The sequence below is a fragment of the Brachyhypopomus gauderio genome, chromosome 3, assembly GCF_052324685.1.
Source record: "Brachyhypopomus gauderio isolate BG-103 chromosome 3, BGAUD_0.2, whole genome shotgun sequence".
In the NCBI taxonomy this organism is placed as follows: Eukaryota; Metazoa; Chordata; class Actinopteri; order Gymnotiformes; family Hypopomidae; genus Brachyhypopomus; species Brachyhypopomus gauderio.
In genome coordinates this window covers 28,209,160-28,231,698 of record NC_135213.1, presented here as the reverse complement: position 1 = coordinate 28,231,698, position 22,539 = coordinate 28,209,160, and the positions used below count along the sequence as shown (strand labels likewise).

The 22,539-nt window shown below is 41.8% G+C and overlaps 1 protein-coding gene across 4 annotated transcripts in view; it reads left to right on the top strand.

The window, feature by feature from the left end:
• LOC143510961 (uncharacterized) overlaps window positions 1-21,809 on the top strand; it is a 120,097-nt gene extending 98,288 nt beyond the window's left edge. The window contains exons 13-16 of one of the 4 annotated variants that reach the window (XM_077000885.1): window positions 15,882-15,981; window positions 16,546-16,600; window positions 19,250-19,337; window positions 19,531-21,809. In XM_077000885.1, coding sequence (XP_076857000.1) covers window positions 15,882-15,981; window positions 16,546-16,600; window positions 19,250-19,337; window positions 19,531-19,544 — 257 coding nt within the window. In that variant the 3' untranslated portion in view covers window positions 19,545-21,809. The remainder of the gene's footprint in view (window positions 1-15,881; window positions 15,982-16,545; window positions 16,601-19,249; window positions 19,338-19,530) is intronic. The other 3 variants (XM_077000884.1, XR_013130123.1, XM_077000886.1) reach the window with 3 other exon arrangements.
• The last annotated feature ends 730 nt before the right edge of the window (window positions 21,810-22,539 follow it).

The following is a 22,539-nucleotide window of genomic DNA, read 5'->3' as shown; positions in this document are numbered from 1 at the left end:
ATCAAATTATAAGGAAGGAAAAAGAAATAGGGATACGGCAAATGATTGTGAATTATGGGCACTTAGACCTGAACTTATTTGAGTACACTGATCATAAAGTGTCAGGTTTGGGTGATGATTTAGATCCAGACAATAACCTGTTAATATCAAAAACAATAGAGTGTAAGTACTTCACGGGCAATGATTACAAATATGTTAACTCTAAAGGGAAATTCTCCATTATTCATTTTAATAGTAGAAGCATGTATAGTAACTTCATCTATATAAAAGACTATTTACAACAGTTTCCACAATCATTTCACATTATTGCAATTTCAGAAACATAGTTTAATGAGGATATAGGTATAGATTTTGAACTGGAGGGTTATAATTTGAACTATATGAACAGAAATAACAAAAGGGGAGGGGGCGTTGCTATATATGTTCACAATAGTATTAGATACAAAGTAATAGATAATATGACTATTACAATAAAAGACACATTAGAATGTATATCAATAGAAATATTTAATGGAAAAAAGAAAAATATTACTGTAAGTTGTGTATACAGGTCACCAGGTTCAAGTCTGGACATTTTTACAGATTGGGTGGAGAAAACTTTTTCTACAATGAAGAATAAATCAGTGTTTATCTGTGGGGATTTCAATATTGATGTAATTAATCCTAATAATAACAAAGCAACCGATGAATTTATTAACATGATGTATAGTATGAGCTTTTTTCCAACTATTACTAAACCTAGTAGAATTACATCTCACAGTGCAACACTCATTGATAATATTTTCACAAATAAGTAACATAAAACAGGAAGATGATAAATCCTGCACCTAACATCCAGAGTCATGCAACAGGCTTGGCTAGGATGTATTAACCAACCAACAACCATGATCTAATAATACCTACACAATACTACTAAGAAGACAAGATAGATTTCACACACCCTATGCACACACTAGTTGCTTGAACAGAACACAGCAGCAGCTACAATCTGATACTGGCTCGACAAGGATCCAGAAGCACAGCGCACTATGTTCATGGTCCATTGCCTCAACTGCCAAGTACTCAGACCACCAAACAAACCTGGACTGACCTTCAAAACAAAGTGACATGGACACACACAATACCTTGCAAGCTTTTCCTTGGGGTCATCAGGAAGGCACCTCCCTTCGTTGGTGTTTCGATGAATTGAGCCCCCAACACCTCCAGAAGGCTCATCAGTGGAGTCTGGCGTCCCAGACCCACCCCCCTCCAAGCTCACAATGTAGCCCATCACAAAATTACCAACAACCCTGCTACCCGACGGCTATCGGAAAAGCCAAGTGACAATCCTACCCATATGTCAACATCACACCCACCAAACAATTTATCTCTTCAAGTACTATCCTTACCCCACCTACCCTCAGCCCTTCTTAGCCACACCCACTGACTAGATCTCTCAGCTACCTCTGACAACTCCTTTACCACTGCTCTCATCCCACAGCCTCTAAATCCAAACTCAGCCAGTAGTCTTGTGGCAGACTTCGCCACGAAACCCCTAGCCCCTACCTCTACAGGTCTAATATATGCTTGCCAGCCCCGCTCTCTTACCTCAGCCACCAAATCTGCATACTTCAACCTTTTCCTTTCATATGCTGCATCAACTTCGTCCTCAAACGGAACAGTTAGCTCTATGAAATACACTATTCGCTTACTTTCAGAGTACAACACAACATCTGGCCTCAAGTTTGTGACAACAATACACTCTGGAACCTGCAATTTACAGCCTACATCAACCAACAGTTTCCAATCTCTTGCATCAGCCCACTTATCGCCAACTTTTGAAAACTGTGCTGGCTCCTTGCTATGCTGCCCCTCACACACAAACCTAATTACTCTATTGGAACTAGCAACTGGCATGCCACTAACTTCCAAACGCTTCTTATCAAGTGCACCTGCCAGTGATTTAAGTACCTGATTATGCCTCCATGTATAACGTCCCTGTGACAAACTCACCTTGCATGCCGACAGGATGTGCTTCAATGTACCACTTCCTGCACATAGCTTACAAGTTGGATCCTCACCTAACCACTGCCCAAGGTTTTGTGGAGTTGGAAGCACATCATAAGTAGCTCCCACCAGAAACTTTATACGACTCGCATCCAATGCCCACAACTCTCGCCAAGTGATTCTCCTCTTCTCTACACTTTCCCATTTCATCCACTGACCCTGCTTACTCTGTCCTGCAGCTTTTGCCCGTCTTACTTCCTCCTCCTGCTCTCGAATAAAACCAGTCACCATTTGTCTTCTCTCAGGAGATGTGGCCTTGCTGAATGCCCTCCATGTATCACCTGACCCTAGTCCTGCCCTACCATTTTGCACCTGCCCTACAACATCTCTATGCTCCAATGCCCTCTTTGCTGCCTGAGTTGCCTCTTGGGAATTCCACTTTCTTCCTGTACGTGTCACTGGTGCCGCTGCTTTGATCAGTGCATCTTTCGACCCCATCAACAACATTTCTCTGCCTACCTTGGCACATTTAAACTCCTCAACTAAGCTTGTTAGTGGCAGTTCTAGTACTCCTCTCCCGAACCATGCCACACTACTAAGACAATGTGGAACCCCAAGCCATTTTCTTACAGCCTTATTAACAATTCTTTCTAGCCTCTCAACTTCAGTCATTGGAATATCATACACTGTCAGTGGCCACCTTAGACGAGGCAACAATCCAAACTGCAAACACCATAACTTTAATTTACCTGGCAAAAAGGACTTATCGATACTATTAATAGCCTCACCCAATTCCTTCCTTAACTCTACAACCTGCTCTTTGTCGTTCAGTGCTGCGGTGTACCACCTACCTAGACTCTTAACTGATTTCTCCAGAATAGACGGTATAACTTCTCCCTCCATCACATACTTTTCTTTTGTCAACTTCCCTTTCACAATTGAAACACTCCTAGACTTACTGGGTTTAACCTTCATCCTAGCCAGCCTAAGATTATCACCTAGCTTCTCCAACAGCCGCCGAGCACATGGAACAGTTGTCGTCAATGTAGTCATGTCATCCATGTATGCCCTAATCGGTGGGAGCCGGGTGCCATCATGCAGCCTCTCCCCACCTACAACCCACTTAGAAGCCCTAATAATCACCTCCATTGCCATTGTAAATGCCAATGGTGAGATTGTGCACCCTGCCATTATACCTACTTCCAGACGTTGCCAAGATGTAACAAACTCCTCTGTGCTGAAACAAAACTGAATGTCTCCAAAATAAGCTTTAACTAACCTCGTAATCTCATCAGGAATCTGAAAAAATTCAAATGCTTTCCACAACAGAGCATGTGGTACCGAACCAAAAGCGTTAGCCAGATCCAAGAATACCACATGTAGGTCTCTTCTCTCTGCTCTTGCTGTTTGAATCTGGTGCCAAATCATGCTACTATGCTCTATACACCCTGAAAAACCTGTAATCCCTGCTTTTTGCACCGATGTATCAATTAACTTATTCTTTTTCAGAAACGCTGCCAACCTACGTGCAACTACACTAAAGAATATTTTACCCTCCACATTAAGCAAGCTTATGGGACGAAACTGCTCTATGGCTACAGAATCCTTCTCTTTCGGAATAAGAACACCACCTGCCCTTCGCCAATCCTTTGGGATAATCCCCTTCTTCCACACTATAATCATCAACCTCCATAACAACTTTAAAACATCTGGCGCACTTTTATATAACCTATATGGAACTCCATTAGGCCCTGGTGCTGAACCTGCTTTTGCACACCGCACTACATCCTGTACCTCACTCCACTTAAGGGGATTAACATCCATCTTCCACTGTAGGTCACCTACTGGCGGAATATCTGCTGGCAATTTCAACTCACTAGTCCTTTCCTCCCTTGAGTACACCTTCTGAAAATGCCCCTCAAGCTCCTTCTTTCCTACCTTTAGGCTCCCTGACTTCTCCTGACTAAACAACGTTTTAACAAATCTAAACGGATCCTTAAAGAATGCCTCTCTAGCGCGCTCTTTCTTCTTCCTTCTTTTCCTCATAGCTTCTGCTCTCCGCAATTTCCCTAACTTACTTTTCAACTCGTCTTGCAGTAACTCAATGCCCTCTCTTTCCTGCTCATCACCCCGCTTCCACTGCTTCCTCAATAACCTTGACTCTTTGACAAGTTTTCCTATTTCTACCTGCCTCCTTGATTTACAAACCGCCTTACTCATTCCTTTCTTCTGCACAACACCAAATCTTGCAACACCATAATCATAGATAACTTTGCCTAGCCTGTTCAACTTACTTTCCGCTGTTCCCTTCAACCCTTCCAACATCCCTTTCAAATCCTCATTAACACTCCTCCACAACATTTTATCACCTGCCCCAGGCCATTTAACCTTCGATCTGTGCCCTAACCCTTTCTCTCTTCCCTTTTGCTTTCCACTAACACCTGGCCCATCACCGCTATCCTCCTCTCCACCTCCTGTGCTTGAGTTGGCCTCTATAGTAACAAGGGTGTTGATATCCTGCGGACTGTGGTAACTAACCTGCCGCTGGACTTCAGCCGACTGACTCGAACAATTCTGTGCAAGGTATTGTTCAATGCGGGGCCCCTGCACTCCTTCACTCAAACATTTCATCTTCCCTTGGTGAATCCTCAGCCCTCTCACTGACGTGACCTTGCGCCACCCACACACGCAAGTCTGCAGCGCCTTTTCCCCTACCACCCTGCCTGCCTGTATGCTCAACCCACTTCTCGTAGTCATGTCCGTTCCAGAGTCCGTAACCGTGTTATCCACCTGTGAGTCATCTTCCACCCCTGCTCTCGCTGACTCTTGGGGTATTGCTTTTTTATTCCTCAATGTAGCTTACTTGGTTGCACACACATGGGTACCATGGTGGCTGCTGCCATGAGTTGCTAGCCCATGGCAGCACCGTTAGGGTCTGTTCCCTCTTGTCAGCTGTCTTTCCAAGCTGTCACAGAGTCTTTCCCCTGTTGTCAGCTGCCCTTTTCACAGCAGTCACTAGTTTAACTAGACACCAAGTAACATAAAACAGGAAGATGATAAATCCTGCACCTAACATCCAGAGTCATGCAACAGGCTTGGCTAGGATGTATTAACCAACCAACAACCATGATCTAATAATACCTACACAATACTACTAAGAAGACAAGATAGATTTCACACACCCTATGCACACACTAGTTGCTTGAACAGAACACAGCAGCAGCTACAATCTGATACTGGCTCGACAAGGATCCAGAAGCACAGCGCACTATGTTCATGGTCCATTGCCTCAACTGCCAAGTACTCAGACCACCAAACAAACCTGGACTGACCTTCAAAACAAAGTGACATGGACACACACAATACCTTGCAAGCTTTTCCTTGGGGTCATCAGGAAGGCACCTCCCTTCGTTGGTGTTTCGATGAATTGAGCCCCCAACACCTCCAGAAGGCTCATCAGTGGAGTCTGGCGTCCCAGACCCACCCCCCTCCAAGCTCACAATGTAGCCCATCACAAAATTACCAACAACCCTGCTACCCGACGGCTATCGGAAAAGCCAAGTGACAATCCTACCCATATGTCAACATCACACCCACCAAACAATTTATCTCTTCAAGTACTATCCTTACCCCACCTACCCTCAGCCCTTCTTAGCCACACCCACTGACTAGATCTCTCAGCTACCTCTGACAACTCCTTTACCACTGCTCTCATCCCACAGCCTCTAAATCCAAACTCAGCCAGTAGTCTTGTGGCAGACTTCGCCACGAAACCCCTAGCCCCTACCTCTACAGGTCTAATATATGCTTGCCAGCCCCGCTCTCTTACCTCAGCCACCAAATCTGCATACTTCAACCTTTTCCTTTCATATGCTGCATCAACTTCGTCCTCAAACGGAACAGTTAGCTCTATGAAATACACTATTCGCTTACTTTCAGAGTACAACACAACATCTGGCCTCAAGTTTGTGACAACAATACACTCTGGAACCTGCAATTTACAGCCTACATCAACCAACAGTTTCCAATCTCTTGCATCAGCCCACTTATCGCCAACTTTTGAAAACTGTGCTGGCTCCTTGCTATGCTGCCCCTCACACACAAACCTAATTACTCTATTGGAACTAGCAACTGGCATGCCACTAACTTCCAAACGCTTCTTATCAAGTGCACCTGCCAGTGATTTAAGTACCTGATTATGCCTCCATGTATAACGTCCCTGTGACAAACTCACCTTGCATGCCGACAGGATGTGCTTCAATGTACCACTTCCTGCACATAGCTTACAAGTTGGATCCTCACCTAACCACTGCCCAAGGTTTTGTGGAGTTGGAAGCACATCATAAGTAGCTCCCACCAGAAACTTTATACGACTCGCATCCAATGCCCACAACTCTCGCCAAGTGATTCTCCTCTTCTCTACACTTTCCCATTTCATCCACTGACCCTGCTTACTCTGTCCTGCAGCTTTTGCCCGTCTTACTTCCTCCTCCTGCTCTCGAATAAAACCAGTCACCATTCGTCTTCTCTCAGGAGATGTGGCCTTGCTGAATGCCCTCCATGTATCACCTGACCCTAGTCCTGCCCTACCATTTTGCACCTGCCCTACAACATCTCTATGCTCCAATGCCCTCTTTGCTGCCTGAGTTGCCTCTTGGGAATTCCACTTTCTTCCTGTACGTGTCACTGGTGCCGCTGCTTTGATCAGTGCATCTTTCGACCCCATCAACAACATTTCTCTGCCTACCTTGGCACATTTAAACTCCTCAACTAAGCTTGTTAGTGGCAGTTCTAGTACTCCTCTCCCGAACCATGCCACACTACTAAGACAATGTGGAACCCCAAGCCATTTTCTTACAGCCTTATTAACAATTCTTTCTAGCCTCTCAACTTCAGTCATTGGAATATCATACACTGTCAGTGGCCACCTTAGACGAGGCAACAATCCAAACTGCAAACACCATAACTTTAATTTACCTGGCAAAAAGGACTTATCGATACTATTAATAGCCTCACCCAATTCCTTCCTTAACTCTACAACCTGCTCTTTGTCGTTCAGTGCTGCGGTGTACCACCTACCTAGACTCTTAACTGATTTCTCCAGAATAGACGGTATAACTTCTCCCTCCATCACATACTTTTCTTGTGTCAACTTCCCTTTCACAATTGAAACACTCCTAGACTTACTGGGTTTAACCTTCATCCTAGCCAGCCTAAGATTATCACCTAGCTTCTCCAACAGCCGCCGAGCACATGGAACAGTTGTCGTCAATGTAGTCATGTCATCCATGTATGCCCTAATCGGTGGGAGCCGGGTGCCATCATGCAGCCTCTCCCCACCTACAACCCACTTAGAAGCCCTAATAATCACCTCCATTGCCATTGTAAATGCCAATGGTGAGATTGTGCACCCTGCCATTATACCTACTTCCAGACGTTGCCAAGATGTAACAAACTCCTCTGTGCTGAAACAAAACTGAATGTCTCCAAAATAAGCTTTAACTAACCTCGTAATCTCATCAGGAATCTGAAAAAATTCAAATGCTTTCCACAACAGAGCATGTGGTACCGAACCAAAAGCGTTAGCCAGATCCAAGAATACCACATGTAGGTCTCTTCTCTCTGCTCTTGCTGTTTGAATCTGGTGCCAAATCATGCTACTATGCTCTATACACCCTGAAAAACCTGTAATCCCTGCTTTTTGCACCGATGTATCAATTAACTTATTCTTTTTCAGAAACGCTGCCAACCTACGTGCAACTACACTAAAGAATATTTTACCCTCCACATTAAGCAAGCTTATGGGACGAAACTGCTCTATGGCTACAGAATCCTTCTCTTTCGGAATAAGAACACCACCTGCCCTTCGCCAATCCTTTGGGATAATCCCCTTCTTCCACACTATAATCATCAACCTCCATAACAACTTTAAAACATCTGGCGCACTTTTATATAATCTATATGGAACTCCATTAGGCCCTGGTGCTGAACCTGCTTTTGCACACCGCACTACATCCTGTACCTCACTCCACTTAAGGGGATTAACATCCATCTTCCACTGTAGGTCACCTACTGGCGGAATATCTGCTGGCAATTTCAACTCACTAGTCCTTTCCTCCCTTGAGTACACCTTCTGAAAATGCCCCTCAAGCTCCTTCTTTCCTACCTTTAGGCTCCCTGACTTCTCCTGACTAAACAACGTTTTAACAAATCTAAACGGATCCTTAAAGAATGCCTCTCTAGCGCGCTCTTTCTTCTTCCTTCTTTTCCTCATAGCTTCTGCTCTCCGCAATTTCCCTAACTTACTTTTCAACTCGTCTTGCAGTAACTCAATGCCCTCTCTTTCCTGCTCATCACCCCGCTTCCACTGCTTCCTCAATAACCTTGACTCTTTGACAAGTTTTCCTATTTCTACCTGCCTCCTTGATTTACAAACCGCCTTACTCATTCCTTTCTTCTGCACAACACCAAATCTTGCAACACCATAATCATAGATAACTTTGCCTAGCCTGTTCAACTTACTTTCCGCTGTTCCCTTCAACCCTTCCAACATCCCTTTCAAATCCTCATTAACACTCCTCCACAACATTTTATCACCTGCCCCAGGCCATTTAACCTTCGATCTGTGCCCTAACCCTTTCTCTCTTCCCTTTTGCTTTCCACTAACACCTGGCCCATCACCGCTATCCTCCTCTCCACCTCCTGTGCTTGAGTTGGCCTCTATAGTAACAAGGGTGTTGATATCCTGCGGACTGTGGTAACTAACCTGCCGCTGGACTTCAGCCGACTGACTCGAACAATTCTGTGCAAGGTATTGTTCAATGCGGGGCCCCTGCACTCCTTCACTCAAACATTTCATCTTCCCTTGGTGAATCCTCAGCCCTCTCACTGACGTGACCTTGCGCCACCCACACACGCAAGTCTGCAGCGCCTTTTCCCCTACCACCCTGCCTGCCTGTATGCTCAACCCACTTCTCGTAGTCATGTCCGTTCCAGAGTCCGTAACCGTGTTATCCACCTGTGAGTCATCTTCCACCCCTGCTCTCGCTGACTCTTGGGGTATTGCTTTTTTATTCCTCAATGTAGCTTACTTGGTTGCACACACATGGGTACCATGGTGGCTGCTGCCATGAGTTGCTAGCCCATGGCAGCACCGTTAGGGTCTGTTCCCTCTTGTCAGCTGTCTTTCCAAGCTGTCACAGAGTCTTTCCCCTGTTGTCAGCTGCCCTTTTCACAGCAGTCACTAGTTTAACTAGACACCAAGTAACATAAAACAGGAAGATGATAAATCCTGCACCTAACATCCAGAGTCATGCAACAGGCTTGGCTAGGATGTATTAACCAACCAACAACCATGATCTAATAATACCTACACAATACTACTAAGAAGACAAGATAGATTTCACACACCCTATGCACACACTAGTTGCTTGAACAGAACACAGCAGCAGCTACAATCTGATACTGGCTCGACAAGGATCCAGAAGCACAGCGCACTATGTTCATGGTCCATTGCCTCAACTGCCAAGTACTCAGACCACCAAACAAACCTGGACTGACCTTCAAAACAAAGTGACATGGACACACACAATACCTTGCAAGCTTTTCCTTGGGGTCATCAGGAAGGCACCTCCCTTCGTTGGTGTTTCGATGAATTGAGCCCCCAACACCTCCAGAAGGCTCATCAGTGGAGTCTGGCGTCCCAGACCCACCCCCCTCCAAGCTCACAATGTAGCACATCACAAAATTACCAACAACCCTGCTACCCGACGGCTATCGGAAAAGCCAAGTGACAATCCTACCCATATGTCAACATCACACCCACCAAACAATTTATCTCTTCAAGTACTATCCTTACCCCACCTACCCTCAGCCCTTCTTAGCCACACCCACTGACTAGATCTCTCAGCTACCTCTGACAACTCCTTTACCACTGCTCTCATCCCACAGCCTCTAAATCCAAACTCAGCCAGTAGTCTTGTGGCAGACTTCGCCACGAAACCCCTAGCCCCTACCTCTACAGGTCTAATATATGCTTGCCAGCCCCGCTCTCTTACCTCAGCCACCAAATCTGCATACTTCAACCTTTTCCTTTCATATGCTGCATCAACTTCGTCCTCAAACGGAACAGTTAGCTCTATGAAATACACTATTCGCTTACTTTCAGAGTACAACACAACATCTGGCCTCAAGTTTGTGACAACAATACACTCTGGAACCTGCAATTTACAGCCTACATCAACCAACAGTTTCCAATCTCTTGCATCAGCCCACTTATCGCCAACTTTTGAAAACTGTGCTGGCTCCTTGCTATGCTGCCCCTCACACACAAACCTAATTACTCTATTGGAACTAGCAACTGGCATGCCACTAACTTCCAAACGCTTCTTATCAAGTGCACCTGCCAGTGATTTAAGTACCTGATTATGCCTCCATGTATAACGTCCCTGTGACAAACTCACCTTGCATGCCGACAGGATGTGCTTCATATTGAATTTATAAATATTAGTGGCCTTATGATCTGTGATATAACCGATCATTTACCTGTTTTTATAATATATGATGACGACTGTAATCACGATAAAGCACACCAAAAACCCATATATAAAAGAATAAAAAATGATAGAACTATCAATGCATTGTACTATGATCTCCTAGAACAAGACTGGAATATAGTATACAAAGAAAGTAATGTTGATTGTGCATTTGAGAAATTTCTACAAAAATTTACTTTAGCATATAATAAAAACTGTCCAATTCATCAAATTAGTAAAAACAATAGCATTATAAAATGTCCATGGTTAACCAATGGATTAAGAAATGCCTGTAAGAAGAAGAATACTTTATATAAACAGTTTATCAGGTTAAGGACTAGGGAGTCGGAGCAGAGATATAAAATTTATAAAAATAAACTCACTGATATTATGAGAACTAGTAAAAAAATATATTATAGCAATTTATTAGTGGATAATAAGAATAACACTAAAAAGGTTTGGGGAATACTGAACACAGTTATTAAGGGGTATAAAATTAAGAAATCATATCCAGATTATTTTACTGACAGTGAGACCAATGAGAATTATAATATGGATGATGTTGTAAATAAATTTAATAAATTTTTTGTAAATGTTGGGCCAAACTTGGCTGCTAAAATTCCGAAATGCAAAGTAAACCAAAGAGATAATTTATCAATAGGAAGCAAACTAAGTACAATGTTTCTGACTGGAGTAACCGAGGCTGAACTAGTCGATACAGTTAATAAGTGTAAAAATAAATCATCTACCGATTGCTATGACATAGATATGACTGTAATTAAAAAAGTTGTAAATAGTATTTCTAAACCATTAACATATATATGTAACCTATCTTTCAAAACAGGAACATTTCCAAATAAAATGAAAATTGCAAAAGTAATACCACTTTATAAAAACGGCGACAAGCACATCTTCACTAACTACAGACCGGTCTCTCTACTTCCTCTGTTTTCAAAAATATTGGAGAAACTGTTCAACAATAGATTAGAGAAGTTTTTAGATAAACATAATATAATTAATGAAAGTCAGTATGGCTTTAGGTCAAAGAGATCAACATCTATGGCTATAATTGATGCAGTAGAAGAGATCACAAATAAACTAGACAAGAAAAAATATGCAGCTGGAATATTTATTGATTTGAAAAAAGCCTTTGATACACTGGATCATGAAATTTTACTAAATAAACTGACAAGGTATGGCATCAGGGGAGTGGCCTTAAATTGGATTCAAAGCTATTTGATGAAGAGACAACAGTTTGTGAAGATGGATGAAATTGAGTCAGGATATTTGGACGTTGCTTGTGGGGTTCCACAGGAGTCGGTATTGGGTCCTAAGTTGTTTATTTTGTATATAAATGATATATTTGAAGTTTCAAAGTCATTAAAACTAATTTTATTTGCAGATGATACCAATGTATTTTATTCTAGTGATAATTATGTTGACCTAATACAAAGTGTTAACAGTGAATTAAATAAATTAAAGGTATGGATGGATATAAATAAACTTTCTTTAAATTTAAATAAAACTAAAGCTGTATTCTTCGGGTACAATAAGGAAAATTTAGATCAGGTTGTAAATATAGATGGTGTTAGTATTGCTACTGTGTCAGAAGTCAAATTTTTAGGAATAACCATAGATAGTAAACTAAGCTGGAAACCACACATCAAACACATACAAAGTAAAGTTTCTAAAAGTGTTTCAGTTATCAATAAGGTCAAATACTTCCTGAATTACAATGCATTGTATTTATTGTATTGTTCATTAGTATTGCCATACTTAATTTACTGTATAGAAATTTGGGGCAATAACTATAAAAGTTCTCTATATCCCCTCTTCTTAATCCAGAAACGTGCTGTGAGAGTTATTCATAAAGTAGGATTTTATGATCACACTCATAAGTTGTTCCTACAGTCTAAATTACTAAAACTACCTGATCTGGTGGATTTCTATACAGCACAGCTTCTATATAAAGCAAATAAAAATAGTTTGCCTACTAATATTCAAAAGCTTTTCACACAGAGAGAAAAGGCATATAACTTGAGGGGTAGTGGCAACTTTAAGATTCAGCCAATAAGAACAGAGGAAAAGTTTGTGTGTGTCTGTGTGTGGGGTTAAGCTTTGGAACCAACTGGGGCAACAACTAAAGCAATGTCCATGTCACGTCCAGCCCCTCCCTCTTCCCTGGTCCCGCCTAGCTCCCGCTTCCATTCGTCCCTCCGTCTGTCTGTCACGCCCTCGTCGTTAGTCTTGCACACCTGAGTCTTGTTTCACCGTCTTGTCTCTGTGTATAAAAACCCCCTAGTGTTGTTCTCCGTTGTCGGTCATTCCCTGTATGTGAGTTCCTCGATGTTCCTCGGTTGTGCTTTTCTGTTCATGCCTTTGCCTTGCTACCCTCTCTGTTAGGTTCTAGTCTTCGCATGTTGATCTTGTTCCCCCCCTCCTGTTCAGTGCTTGTGTATACTTTGTGTATGTTCCTCGTCTTGGGTGTCTCTTGTAGTTTCTATATCATTGTCTGTTTAATTGGTAGTCTATGCTATTGTGTTATCCCTGCGTCATCTCTCCCCTCGCTTTACACGACTGTAACGTTTCTGTAACGTTTCTGACGGGCAGGCATGACGCAATTGCAGATATCAGGGGTTTTAATGAATAGAGTAACAAACACTACACGCAATCAAGGCAGAAGGAGCTAGGCTAGACGAAGGGGAGAGGACAACAACTACCCGGGTTAGCAAACTATAGAAAACAATAACGTTGAAACCAGAACAGACCGAGAACTATATAAACATATATAATGGGAAGTGTAAATCATGATGGAGATGACTGAAGAGGCTACGCTGGTGGATGGGAAATTTAAATATAAGAAACTTCCAGATGGAAGTACAAACACAAATAATGTTATTTGCACTTTATGTAGGAAGGAGTTTGCTTATCACAGGAGCACTTCCACCCTTCGTTACCACCTCAACGTAAAACATGTTGGGTCTAACGCGCAGGTCAGTAATGATAACTTAGCTGCTAAATGTATTCCTAGTACGATAGGGTGACCAAACGTCCGTATTTCCCGGGTGCAAGTTACGAACTACCATCCAAAAAGACAATGTTGAAGAAAATCCAGCAGCTGTATGATGAGGGAAGGGAAGTAAAACAGGTTATTGTGAAGAGCGCCACAAATGTGGCTCTGACTGGGGATCACTGGACCTTTGTTAGCAACAAGAATTATCTTGGTGTGACAGCTCATATTATAGATGATGAAGATCCAGTCATTTGCTTTGAGCATGCAGAAGACCACTTCTAGGCACTATGGAGATGCCTGTGGCAGAGGCCTGGGAAATTAAAGAAAAATATACCATCTAAAATGGTATTAAAAAACATCTTCTGATTTACTTCAATTCTTCCAATATCCTGAGCAAAACTCCCAAAATGAAACAACATTTTTGGTCAGAATTTCCAGTGTTCTGAACTGTTTTCTGCACTCATCTATTGGTCTGTGTAGTAGACTGGTGGAAAAATAAACAAGATGTTCATTGATTCATTCATCATTTAAACTTAAATTAATATTTCTCATGTGAAATACTGAAATGCGATTAATTTTGATTGATTAATTAATTACAAAGCTTCTGATTAATTAGATTAATTTTTTTTATCGCGTCCCACCCCTAATATATATATATATATACACACCGTATTTTCCGGACTGTAAGCCGATACTTTTTTCCCCACGATTTGAACCATGCGGCTTATACTGAGGTGCAGCTTTTCTGTAGATTTTTCTTCACCCGTCAGGAGGCGGAGCAGAAAGTTAATCAGGTGGTAGGTCAAAGTTGTAAATTAAAGAAGAAAGTGCTCAATTTCATTTAGCACATGCAAGCAGCAGGCACGTGTTGTGCCAAATTCCGAGTCCCCTCATTTGCACACGCATAAAGACGCTACAGATAAAATTCGGGAGTTACAATAGCTAGTTCATTGAGCACTCTAGTTTTGTCCTAACTAGATATTTAGACATAATACTTCTGTAATACTACAAAGTCATGTGGTCAGAGGTGAACTTCGGTATAGCCAGTGTGTATTTTATTTCAACACCCTTGAGCCAGTGTGGCTTTAGACATAGATAATGCTGTGCCGTTTGCTGTGTGGATAATGAAAGTCTAGCTCTTATTTATGCATAGAAACAATAAATCGACAATATAATCTGTAGCGTCTTTATGCGGGGATAAAAGAGGGAAGTCGGAATTCGACACAACACCGGCTGAAACCTAAAACTGTCGCACATGAAATGCTACAGGCACCGTTCAGAAACTGATCAGTTCCATTAAATGTACAGTGAGTCCCCGCTTAACAATGGGGTTAGAGACTGAAAAGTCCGTCGTAAGTAGGGGTGGGTATCACCACTGATTTCCCATTTCGATTCGATTCCGATTCACAAGGTCTCGATTCAATTCAATTTTTGTTTCGATACGATCCGATTCAATATCGATTCTTGTAGGGACATTTCAGTTATAATTAAAAGTGTAGTTTGAATGTGAAATGTTGTAATGGTACAAGGAACACTCAAACTTTATTAAAATGTATTAAGATATTAGTGTTTATACTGTGAACAACAGTTACATTCTTTTTTTAATATCAATTAATGCACACTCTTCCACATAGCTCCTTTACCAGAAAAGGCATTGAAAGCAGTTTTGAACAGCCTTTTAAAGTGCAAATTAAGTTTTTTTTTACATGTAACAAAAACATTTATGAACATAGTTCTGAATATTGTAAACATTAAGGTCCAAAAACTAAGATTTATTCATGACTGCTTTCTGACATCTTGGAGATTGTCAAATTTTTCTGCAAGAAAAGGAGCTGATCAACATGTTGAGGAGTGAGACAGCTCCTTTGTGCAGTAACAATATTGCCAGCTGTTGAGAAAACTTCACAGTTTTATACTTGACGCGTCGTGACCGGCGTGAGGTTCCAACGTAATCGCGGTGGCTCCGTGTGCTATCGCTTCACAAGGTCGTGCACGTCTCGAATTTTGTAACTTCGCGCGCGCCGCACTTCAGCGCAATGAACAAAGTCATATTTGCAGGGTTCATACACCTTTAAAAGGTGGAATTCAAGCACTTCGGTTATTTTTTTGGCACGGGGAGAACTTGTAGATAGTTTAATCACAAATGCCATCTCTAGTGGAGTTTGTTTAGGTTCTGGCGTTTTTTAAATATCGGGATGGTGTCGCGTTAAATGATTTCTCAGATTTGTGGTATTCCCACAATATTTCACCTCCATGTTGCACAGTTTACACACGGCTGTCCTTTTATCCAACTCTTCCCTACCATCATGGTTTCTGAATCCAATATGTAACCATGCATCTGCCTTCAGGTTCTTGGGGATTTTTACTCTTGCTGCAGCCATGCTTACCTGATCACCCCAGCCAAGAGGCGGTGCTCGAGAAAAAAGGATGGTCCTGCGAGATAAAACGGTACGCATATGCGGGGAAAATTGGCTAATTCTAAAGATCGATCTCCGGTTTCATAAATCGATATTGAATCATTCAAATGAAGATCAATTTGAATCAAAAGATCGATTTTTTTTAAACACACCCCTAGTCGTAAGGCAGTTTTTGTCGTCAAGCGTGACCCTAGATTTAGATAAGCTTTAATCGTAAATACAGAATAGATAAAACTAACAATGTTCTCGTGCATGTGTACAGCGTCAGAGGGAGCGATCGCATTGCCTAGATGGGCTGCGGTGGAGGCTGGGCTCATTCAGAATATGCGTGCTACCCAAGTAATTAGACCAGGGGCTCATCTCCTGTTTCCAAAATGCATCAATGACTGCTTGAGAAAGCTGTTCTACTTTTTGAGAAAAAAAAAAAACAGGCTCAATAAAATGTACTCATGTTCAATAGTACTGTAAGCCTACATACTTTAAGAGGGCATATTCAGTCAAACATGAATTTGTAAGCCTACATACTGTACATTAAAAGTGGTTAATAACATGTTTTCATGTTTATTAACTTTAGTCTTGTCAATGTCTCCATTAGGAAGCTTCTTGAATTTTCCATGAAGCAAACCTGGTGGCTTTGTGGCTGCATCCATGTAAGCACATGTACGATTTGTTGTGGTAGTCTTTGTGTGACGGATGTTCGACGTCAGGGATCCCTGCTGTGCTCTCAGTTCTCTGCGTTGTGTAACTGCAATAAGTGTAGCGACCACAATCATTTAATTTTTTATTATGTCTCAGCACGCAGGATTTGTGGCAGTGCACAAACGTTTCTGCCGCGAGTACCCCCTGATCGGGATAATCATAGCTAACAGTTAAAAAAAAACAAATTATAACATAACTTCTCCAGCCACAGGTGGCATAAATGGAGATCACACTCGCTCGGCGGCTAACTCAACTCTTGAGGGTCTCTTACTGGTGACCATAAAAGATAAAAACAGAAGACACATATAACCACTTACCTGCAATAAGTGTAGCGACCACAATCATTACATTTTTTATTACGTCTCAGCATGCAGGATCTGCCCGTAAAAATGAAGCTACAGTTAGCCAAACTAGCATCATGTATTTTGATAACGAACCTTAAAATATGATCTTGAATTAATGCCCATTTAATCCTAACCCTGTATATTGCTATATTTAACAATTTGGAGATTCGTTAATGACCTCATCTTAAGTAAAACCATTACAACACTCATTTAACTTCACATGTGCGGGAAGGAGTACCTACTTGTGGCAGTGCACAAATGTTTCTGCCGTGAGTATCCCATAATCCCCTACTCCTAGCAAACTGCAATGCTGACGTCAGATTAGTGATGGCGACTTATTTTAGCAGGAATTTCGAGAAGGGTAATGCTGCAGGCCGGAGCCCCGGTAAGCGTGGATAAAGGGCGGAGCATGTGTCATCATTTTCGACTGCAGCCAATCAGATACTAGACTTTCGTTGTCAATCAATTTTTATTAAGCCAATTATCAGCCAGAGTTAGCTGTCAATCATTTTTTACTGCAGCCAATGGCGTTTACGTCCTCTCCTACACAGCAAAAACTGGAGTGTTAAATTTTCAGAGTTAAACATTTCCAAGTTGATTTTCACTCCCAAAGAGTAATTTTAACACTGTTAGATTTAAATGGTGTTCAGTGTTGGAGTTATCACACAGAGTTGATCAAATCAGAGTTAATCCAACTAAATGACTCCCGCAAAGATGTAATTAAACTCCACCCACGATTTTCACTTCGGCTGGAGAACGTCTGCGCCATTGCCACGGATAGGCCGAGTTTTTTTAGTTCGTAGCTAAGAATCTGAGGAAAAAATGCATACTTTTACAACATGTTTGGTGGCGACAAATTGATATCGTATTTTGCTGTGGCCACGATGTATTAAAAATTGAATTTCTTGATTCATTACCCATTTGCGTTTGCGCAATATCTGTGCAGCCCGGAGTGCCCAACAGTGACAGATCTCAAAGAACACTTCAGTCACCGGCCACATGAGAACATGAGAGACACTAGCTTTATTACAATGTGTGGGTCCGTCTTAACTTAAACCGAACCATGGGTGACAGATATGAGAGAGGCCCTGAAACGCGCAGACGAAGTACGACCATTTCTGGAGAAACAGCGGGGATGGGTTCAAAGCAAGCCAACGGGAGCCAGCCTGCCACTGCAGCAGAAGACGCTGGTAGTCACTATCAAGTCAAAGGGGACAAGGCGCGCGACACAGCGGTTTTTCATTTCACTTTACAGAGCACTATGAAGATGCCTGTGTAGAGGACTTTATGGCTGTGGCAGAGGCCTGGAAATTAAAGAAAAAAGTCTACCATCTTAAATGGTATTAAAAAACATCTTCTGATTTACTTCAGTTCTTCTTATTCTTCCAATATCCTGAGCAAAGCTCCCAAAATTAAAAATTTTTGGTCAGAATTTCCAGTGTTCTAAAAACTGTTTGCTCTGTTTTCTGCACTCATCTATTGGTCTATGTAGTAGACTGGTGGAAAAATAAACAAGATGTTGAAGTTTATGCTTATGTTCATTGATTCATTCATCAGTCAAACTTAAATTAATTTCTCATGTTAAATGTTGAAATGCGATTAAAATGTGAATAATTTCGATTAATTAATTACAACGCTTGTAATTAATTTGATAAATTTTTTTAATCATGTCCCACCCCTAGTATATATACTATACCAGGTATCACCAAATGGCGGACCGCGGTCCGGATCCGGACCCGAACGCCGTCCTGTCCGGACCCAATCACATTCCTGATTAACTGGATACGGACCCAAATGCCAAAACAATTTTAACGGGAGACTATATTTTAAACCGGAGAATTTATTTTCAGACGTTACGTTCACCACCCATTTGAGTGTTACGTTCGCCCCCCCGCTCAACAACTTTCGTTCGCCACCGCGGACCCGGACCTAAGGTCTGAGCTATCTGCCAAAAATGGACCGCGGAAAGATTTAATTGATTACCCCTGTACTATACTATACTACACTGTATATATTATATATAATTTTCATATAATAAAAAAAATACATACATATTTCATAACTTCCCGCCTCCGCAAAGTGGTCCTTTAAGAAATGTTTGTTTTGTGTGTTGTGAACACACTGACAGATCTCAGCCACTCACATCATATATTATAGACACTCAGATGAGTGTTCGATTAGTATTATGATGACTGGTATTTGTTGAAATACTAACATACTATACACCACTATTAGAGAATGTTCTCTGTACTACAGACTACCAGCAGGCTGAGACCACTGAGCTCCAGCAGAGACACTCATCTGTGGCTGCCCAGGAGAACGCTTAGTCCCCTCCACCACTGGCGTAAGCAGCACCTGCACTTAAAATTTAAGCATGGTTTTCTTTTAATCTGTACATTTTAATTTCATGTCTTCACAAAATTGCTGTTGGTGTGTAATGGTTAACTTGACACAACAAACCTTTTGGATGTTGTATTACACATTCAGTCTGTATTACAGCCTAAGAAATGAAACATGTGTCTGTTTTCTCCTTAAAGAATACTGTACATGACCTGTATGACTACACTGCTGCTGAGAGTGATGAGGTGTCTTTCACGGATGGAGACATCATTGTGGATGTGCAGACCATTGAATATGGCTGGATGTCCAACACTTTAAAATACTTGTTTGACCCATCATATATTAAATAAAATGTACACATTAAAAATTTTGTAATTATATACTACTTTTACCATTTGCCAATTATATATTTTGTTTTATTTGAAAGTTTTTTTATGACATTTTTTTATTTATTTGTTTCTCTAAGAATGAGTTATAAAAATTAGTTCCTCTGTGTTAGTTTCTTAAATGCAAAAAAATGCATTTGGAGAAATGCAATAAAGAAGTGACCACTCCAGCCTTTGAATTGTGTAACAAAAAAATAGATCAGATTTGTTAAAGGCCACCTGACCATCCCCCCACCCCCCAACACACACACACAATGACAGCAACTCAGCCATGAAGTGGTAGGCCATGTAAACCGTTTGAGTGGGGTCAGCAGATGCTGAAGCGCATAGTGCGAAGAGGTTGCTTTTTGCAGAGTCAGTCACTACAGACATCCAAACTTCATGTGGCCTTCAGATTAGCTCAAGAACAGTGTGCAGAGAGCTTCATGGAATGGGTTGCCATGGTCAAGCAACTGCTTCCAAACCATACATCACCAAGTACAATGCAAAGTGCCGGATGCAGTGGTGTAAAGCACGCTGCCACTGGACTCTAGAACAGGGGAGGCACATATTCTGGAGAGACGAGTGGCAATCTGATGGACAAGTCTGGGTTTGGTGGTTGCCAGGAGAACGGTACTTGTTTGACTGTAAAGTTTGGTGGAGGGGGGGATTATGGTGTGGCAGTGTTTTTCAGGAGCTGGCCTTGGCCCCGGATGTAGCCCAGGGTTAAACCAGTAACCCTAGTCTAACGTTTCTAGAGTAAACATTTATTGAAATATGTTTTGTTAAAATATGTTCTAATTTGTGAGACTTTTAAGCTGATAGGGTGTAGCTAACTAACTCAGTTATTATGCCAGTGTAGAGTGAAGTGTAGAGGAATCCCATTTGCTCGCAATACTAACTTTACTGCCAGAGCTATGAACAGTAATTGGGAAAGAGACCATCTATCAACCCTTTTCTCTAATCAGAGTGGGGGAGGGGCCAGGGCACTCACACTGAAGGGCGAGCGGAGTCCGTTAGTCGGAGTCAGAGTGAGATTGAGGGAAGAGAGACACACTGAGATTTTACATGGTTTTTCGTGACCCAAATATAATTTTGTGTCCGAGTTTTAATTATTTGTATGTTTAAACGAGTTAACTGCTACCCGTTTTGAGGAGCAGTAGAGTCACCCTGCCGTGTTTATACGGTTAATTGAAGTTTCAGCAATATTAGCATTCTGCTAACCGTTAGCGCTAGCTATTTCGCCGTTCATCGGCGAGTGTGTTGAACGGTAGACTGCACGTTTGTCAGCCGAGTGAGACAAGCCGCTAGCTGATAGCGCCCTGGGTTACCGGAACACCCAGAGTTCCTCAGTCTAGCCTCCGCGGGACGAAAACACCACCCGATAGCGCTCCGAGTTACCGGAATGCTCGGAGTTCCTCAGCCACCATTACAATCTCCACTGCATTCAAAGATGGCGGGAGCCCGAGTTTGTGAGCGCACTACACCTAAGCACTAATTCGTGTACCGTCCGAATATAAAGCCAAGGATTCGTTACATACTGCACTTCAACAGGCCTGCACCATTTTATTATTTTATTATTTTTTATGCCAGCTTTTACAAAAGCGTTAAGAGTTATTGAAGGGTGACCGGTCACACTAAATTTATAGATAAGTACTAGACTTAGATTCTGTTGTGTTGTATTTTCTATACACTGTTATGTTTCAGTGAAACCATCAATCTGGTTAGAGCTGGTTCTAGAAGTCTTACAGATTTTAAACTGCATCGCAGTTATCTAACTATAGCAGAATATTTTGTTATTCACAGAATTTGAGTACTATAACAGATTCTAAAGCTAAATCATTTTGTTAATTTAATATCTACATTTGGGATTGTGTTTTGGTATTTATTTTCCTTTATAGCTAAAATATATTTATATAATTAATATTAATATATAATTAAAATACATTCTGCTAGTAAAACTGTCTGTGTCCACTCTATGGGTATATGGTTGGTATGAGTCATAGAGTTAGATAGGGCAAAGTTAAGTTAACTAGTAACAACTGGAGCTTAGCAGGTGAGAACCACACCCACGAACTCAGTATAATCACAAACACCACCCCCTCTGCGGCAACAGAGGGCTACATAAATTGGAGGCACCGCTGGGATACCTAACTAAATTGTGTATACCTTCTTATACACAATCATAGTAATTATTATTGTAAGCCTAGTAAGTGAATTTCCCTGTATTGTTTGCCTTTCATATATCCAGTGAGTGGACTTTTTTTTTTTTTTTTTTTTTTTTTTTATTATTCTTATTATTTGTGGGCCTTAAAAACACTTGACCTTCTACATTTTAGTTTAGTACTCTAGGTGATCCTGAAATGTCGCTGCTGCAGAACTGGTGTAAGGGAGAGGGTGTAGATCCAAACCATGCCCTAGTAGTGAGTCAGGTTCCGGAAGATACTGAGATCGGGGATATTGAGAAAACCCTGGAACAAATTAAAGCTTTGGGGAGGGTGCGTGTAAGAGGGCGCTTATTTGAGCCACAGACCCATAGTCTGGTAGTACTGTGTGAGTGCAAAGGTAAGGTTAGTGCAGAGCATGTACCCCGTGAGATACCCCCTTTAGATGGGGGTAGGCCATGGCCACTTAGTGGACCTGATTATGTAACCCCTGTAGTAATGGCGACCAAAGACACCCCCCCTGTCACTTCCAAATCAGTATCTAGCCCCTTAGATCACCCCTACTCGGAATCTGCTCAGCCAGAGACTCCGTCGTCTATTCCTATGGAGACCTTTTTCAAGGTAGTTGAAACCCTCATTGACAGGTCCGCGAGACCCTTATATGACAGCCATGCAT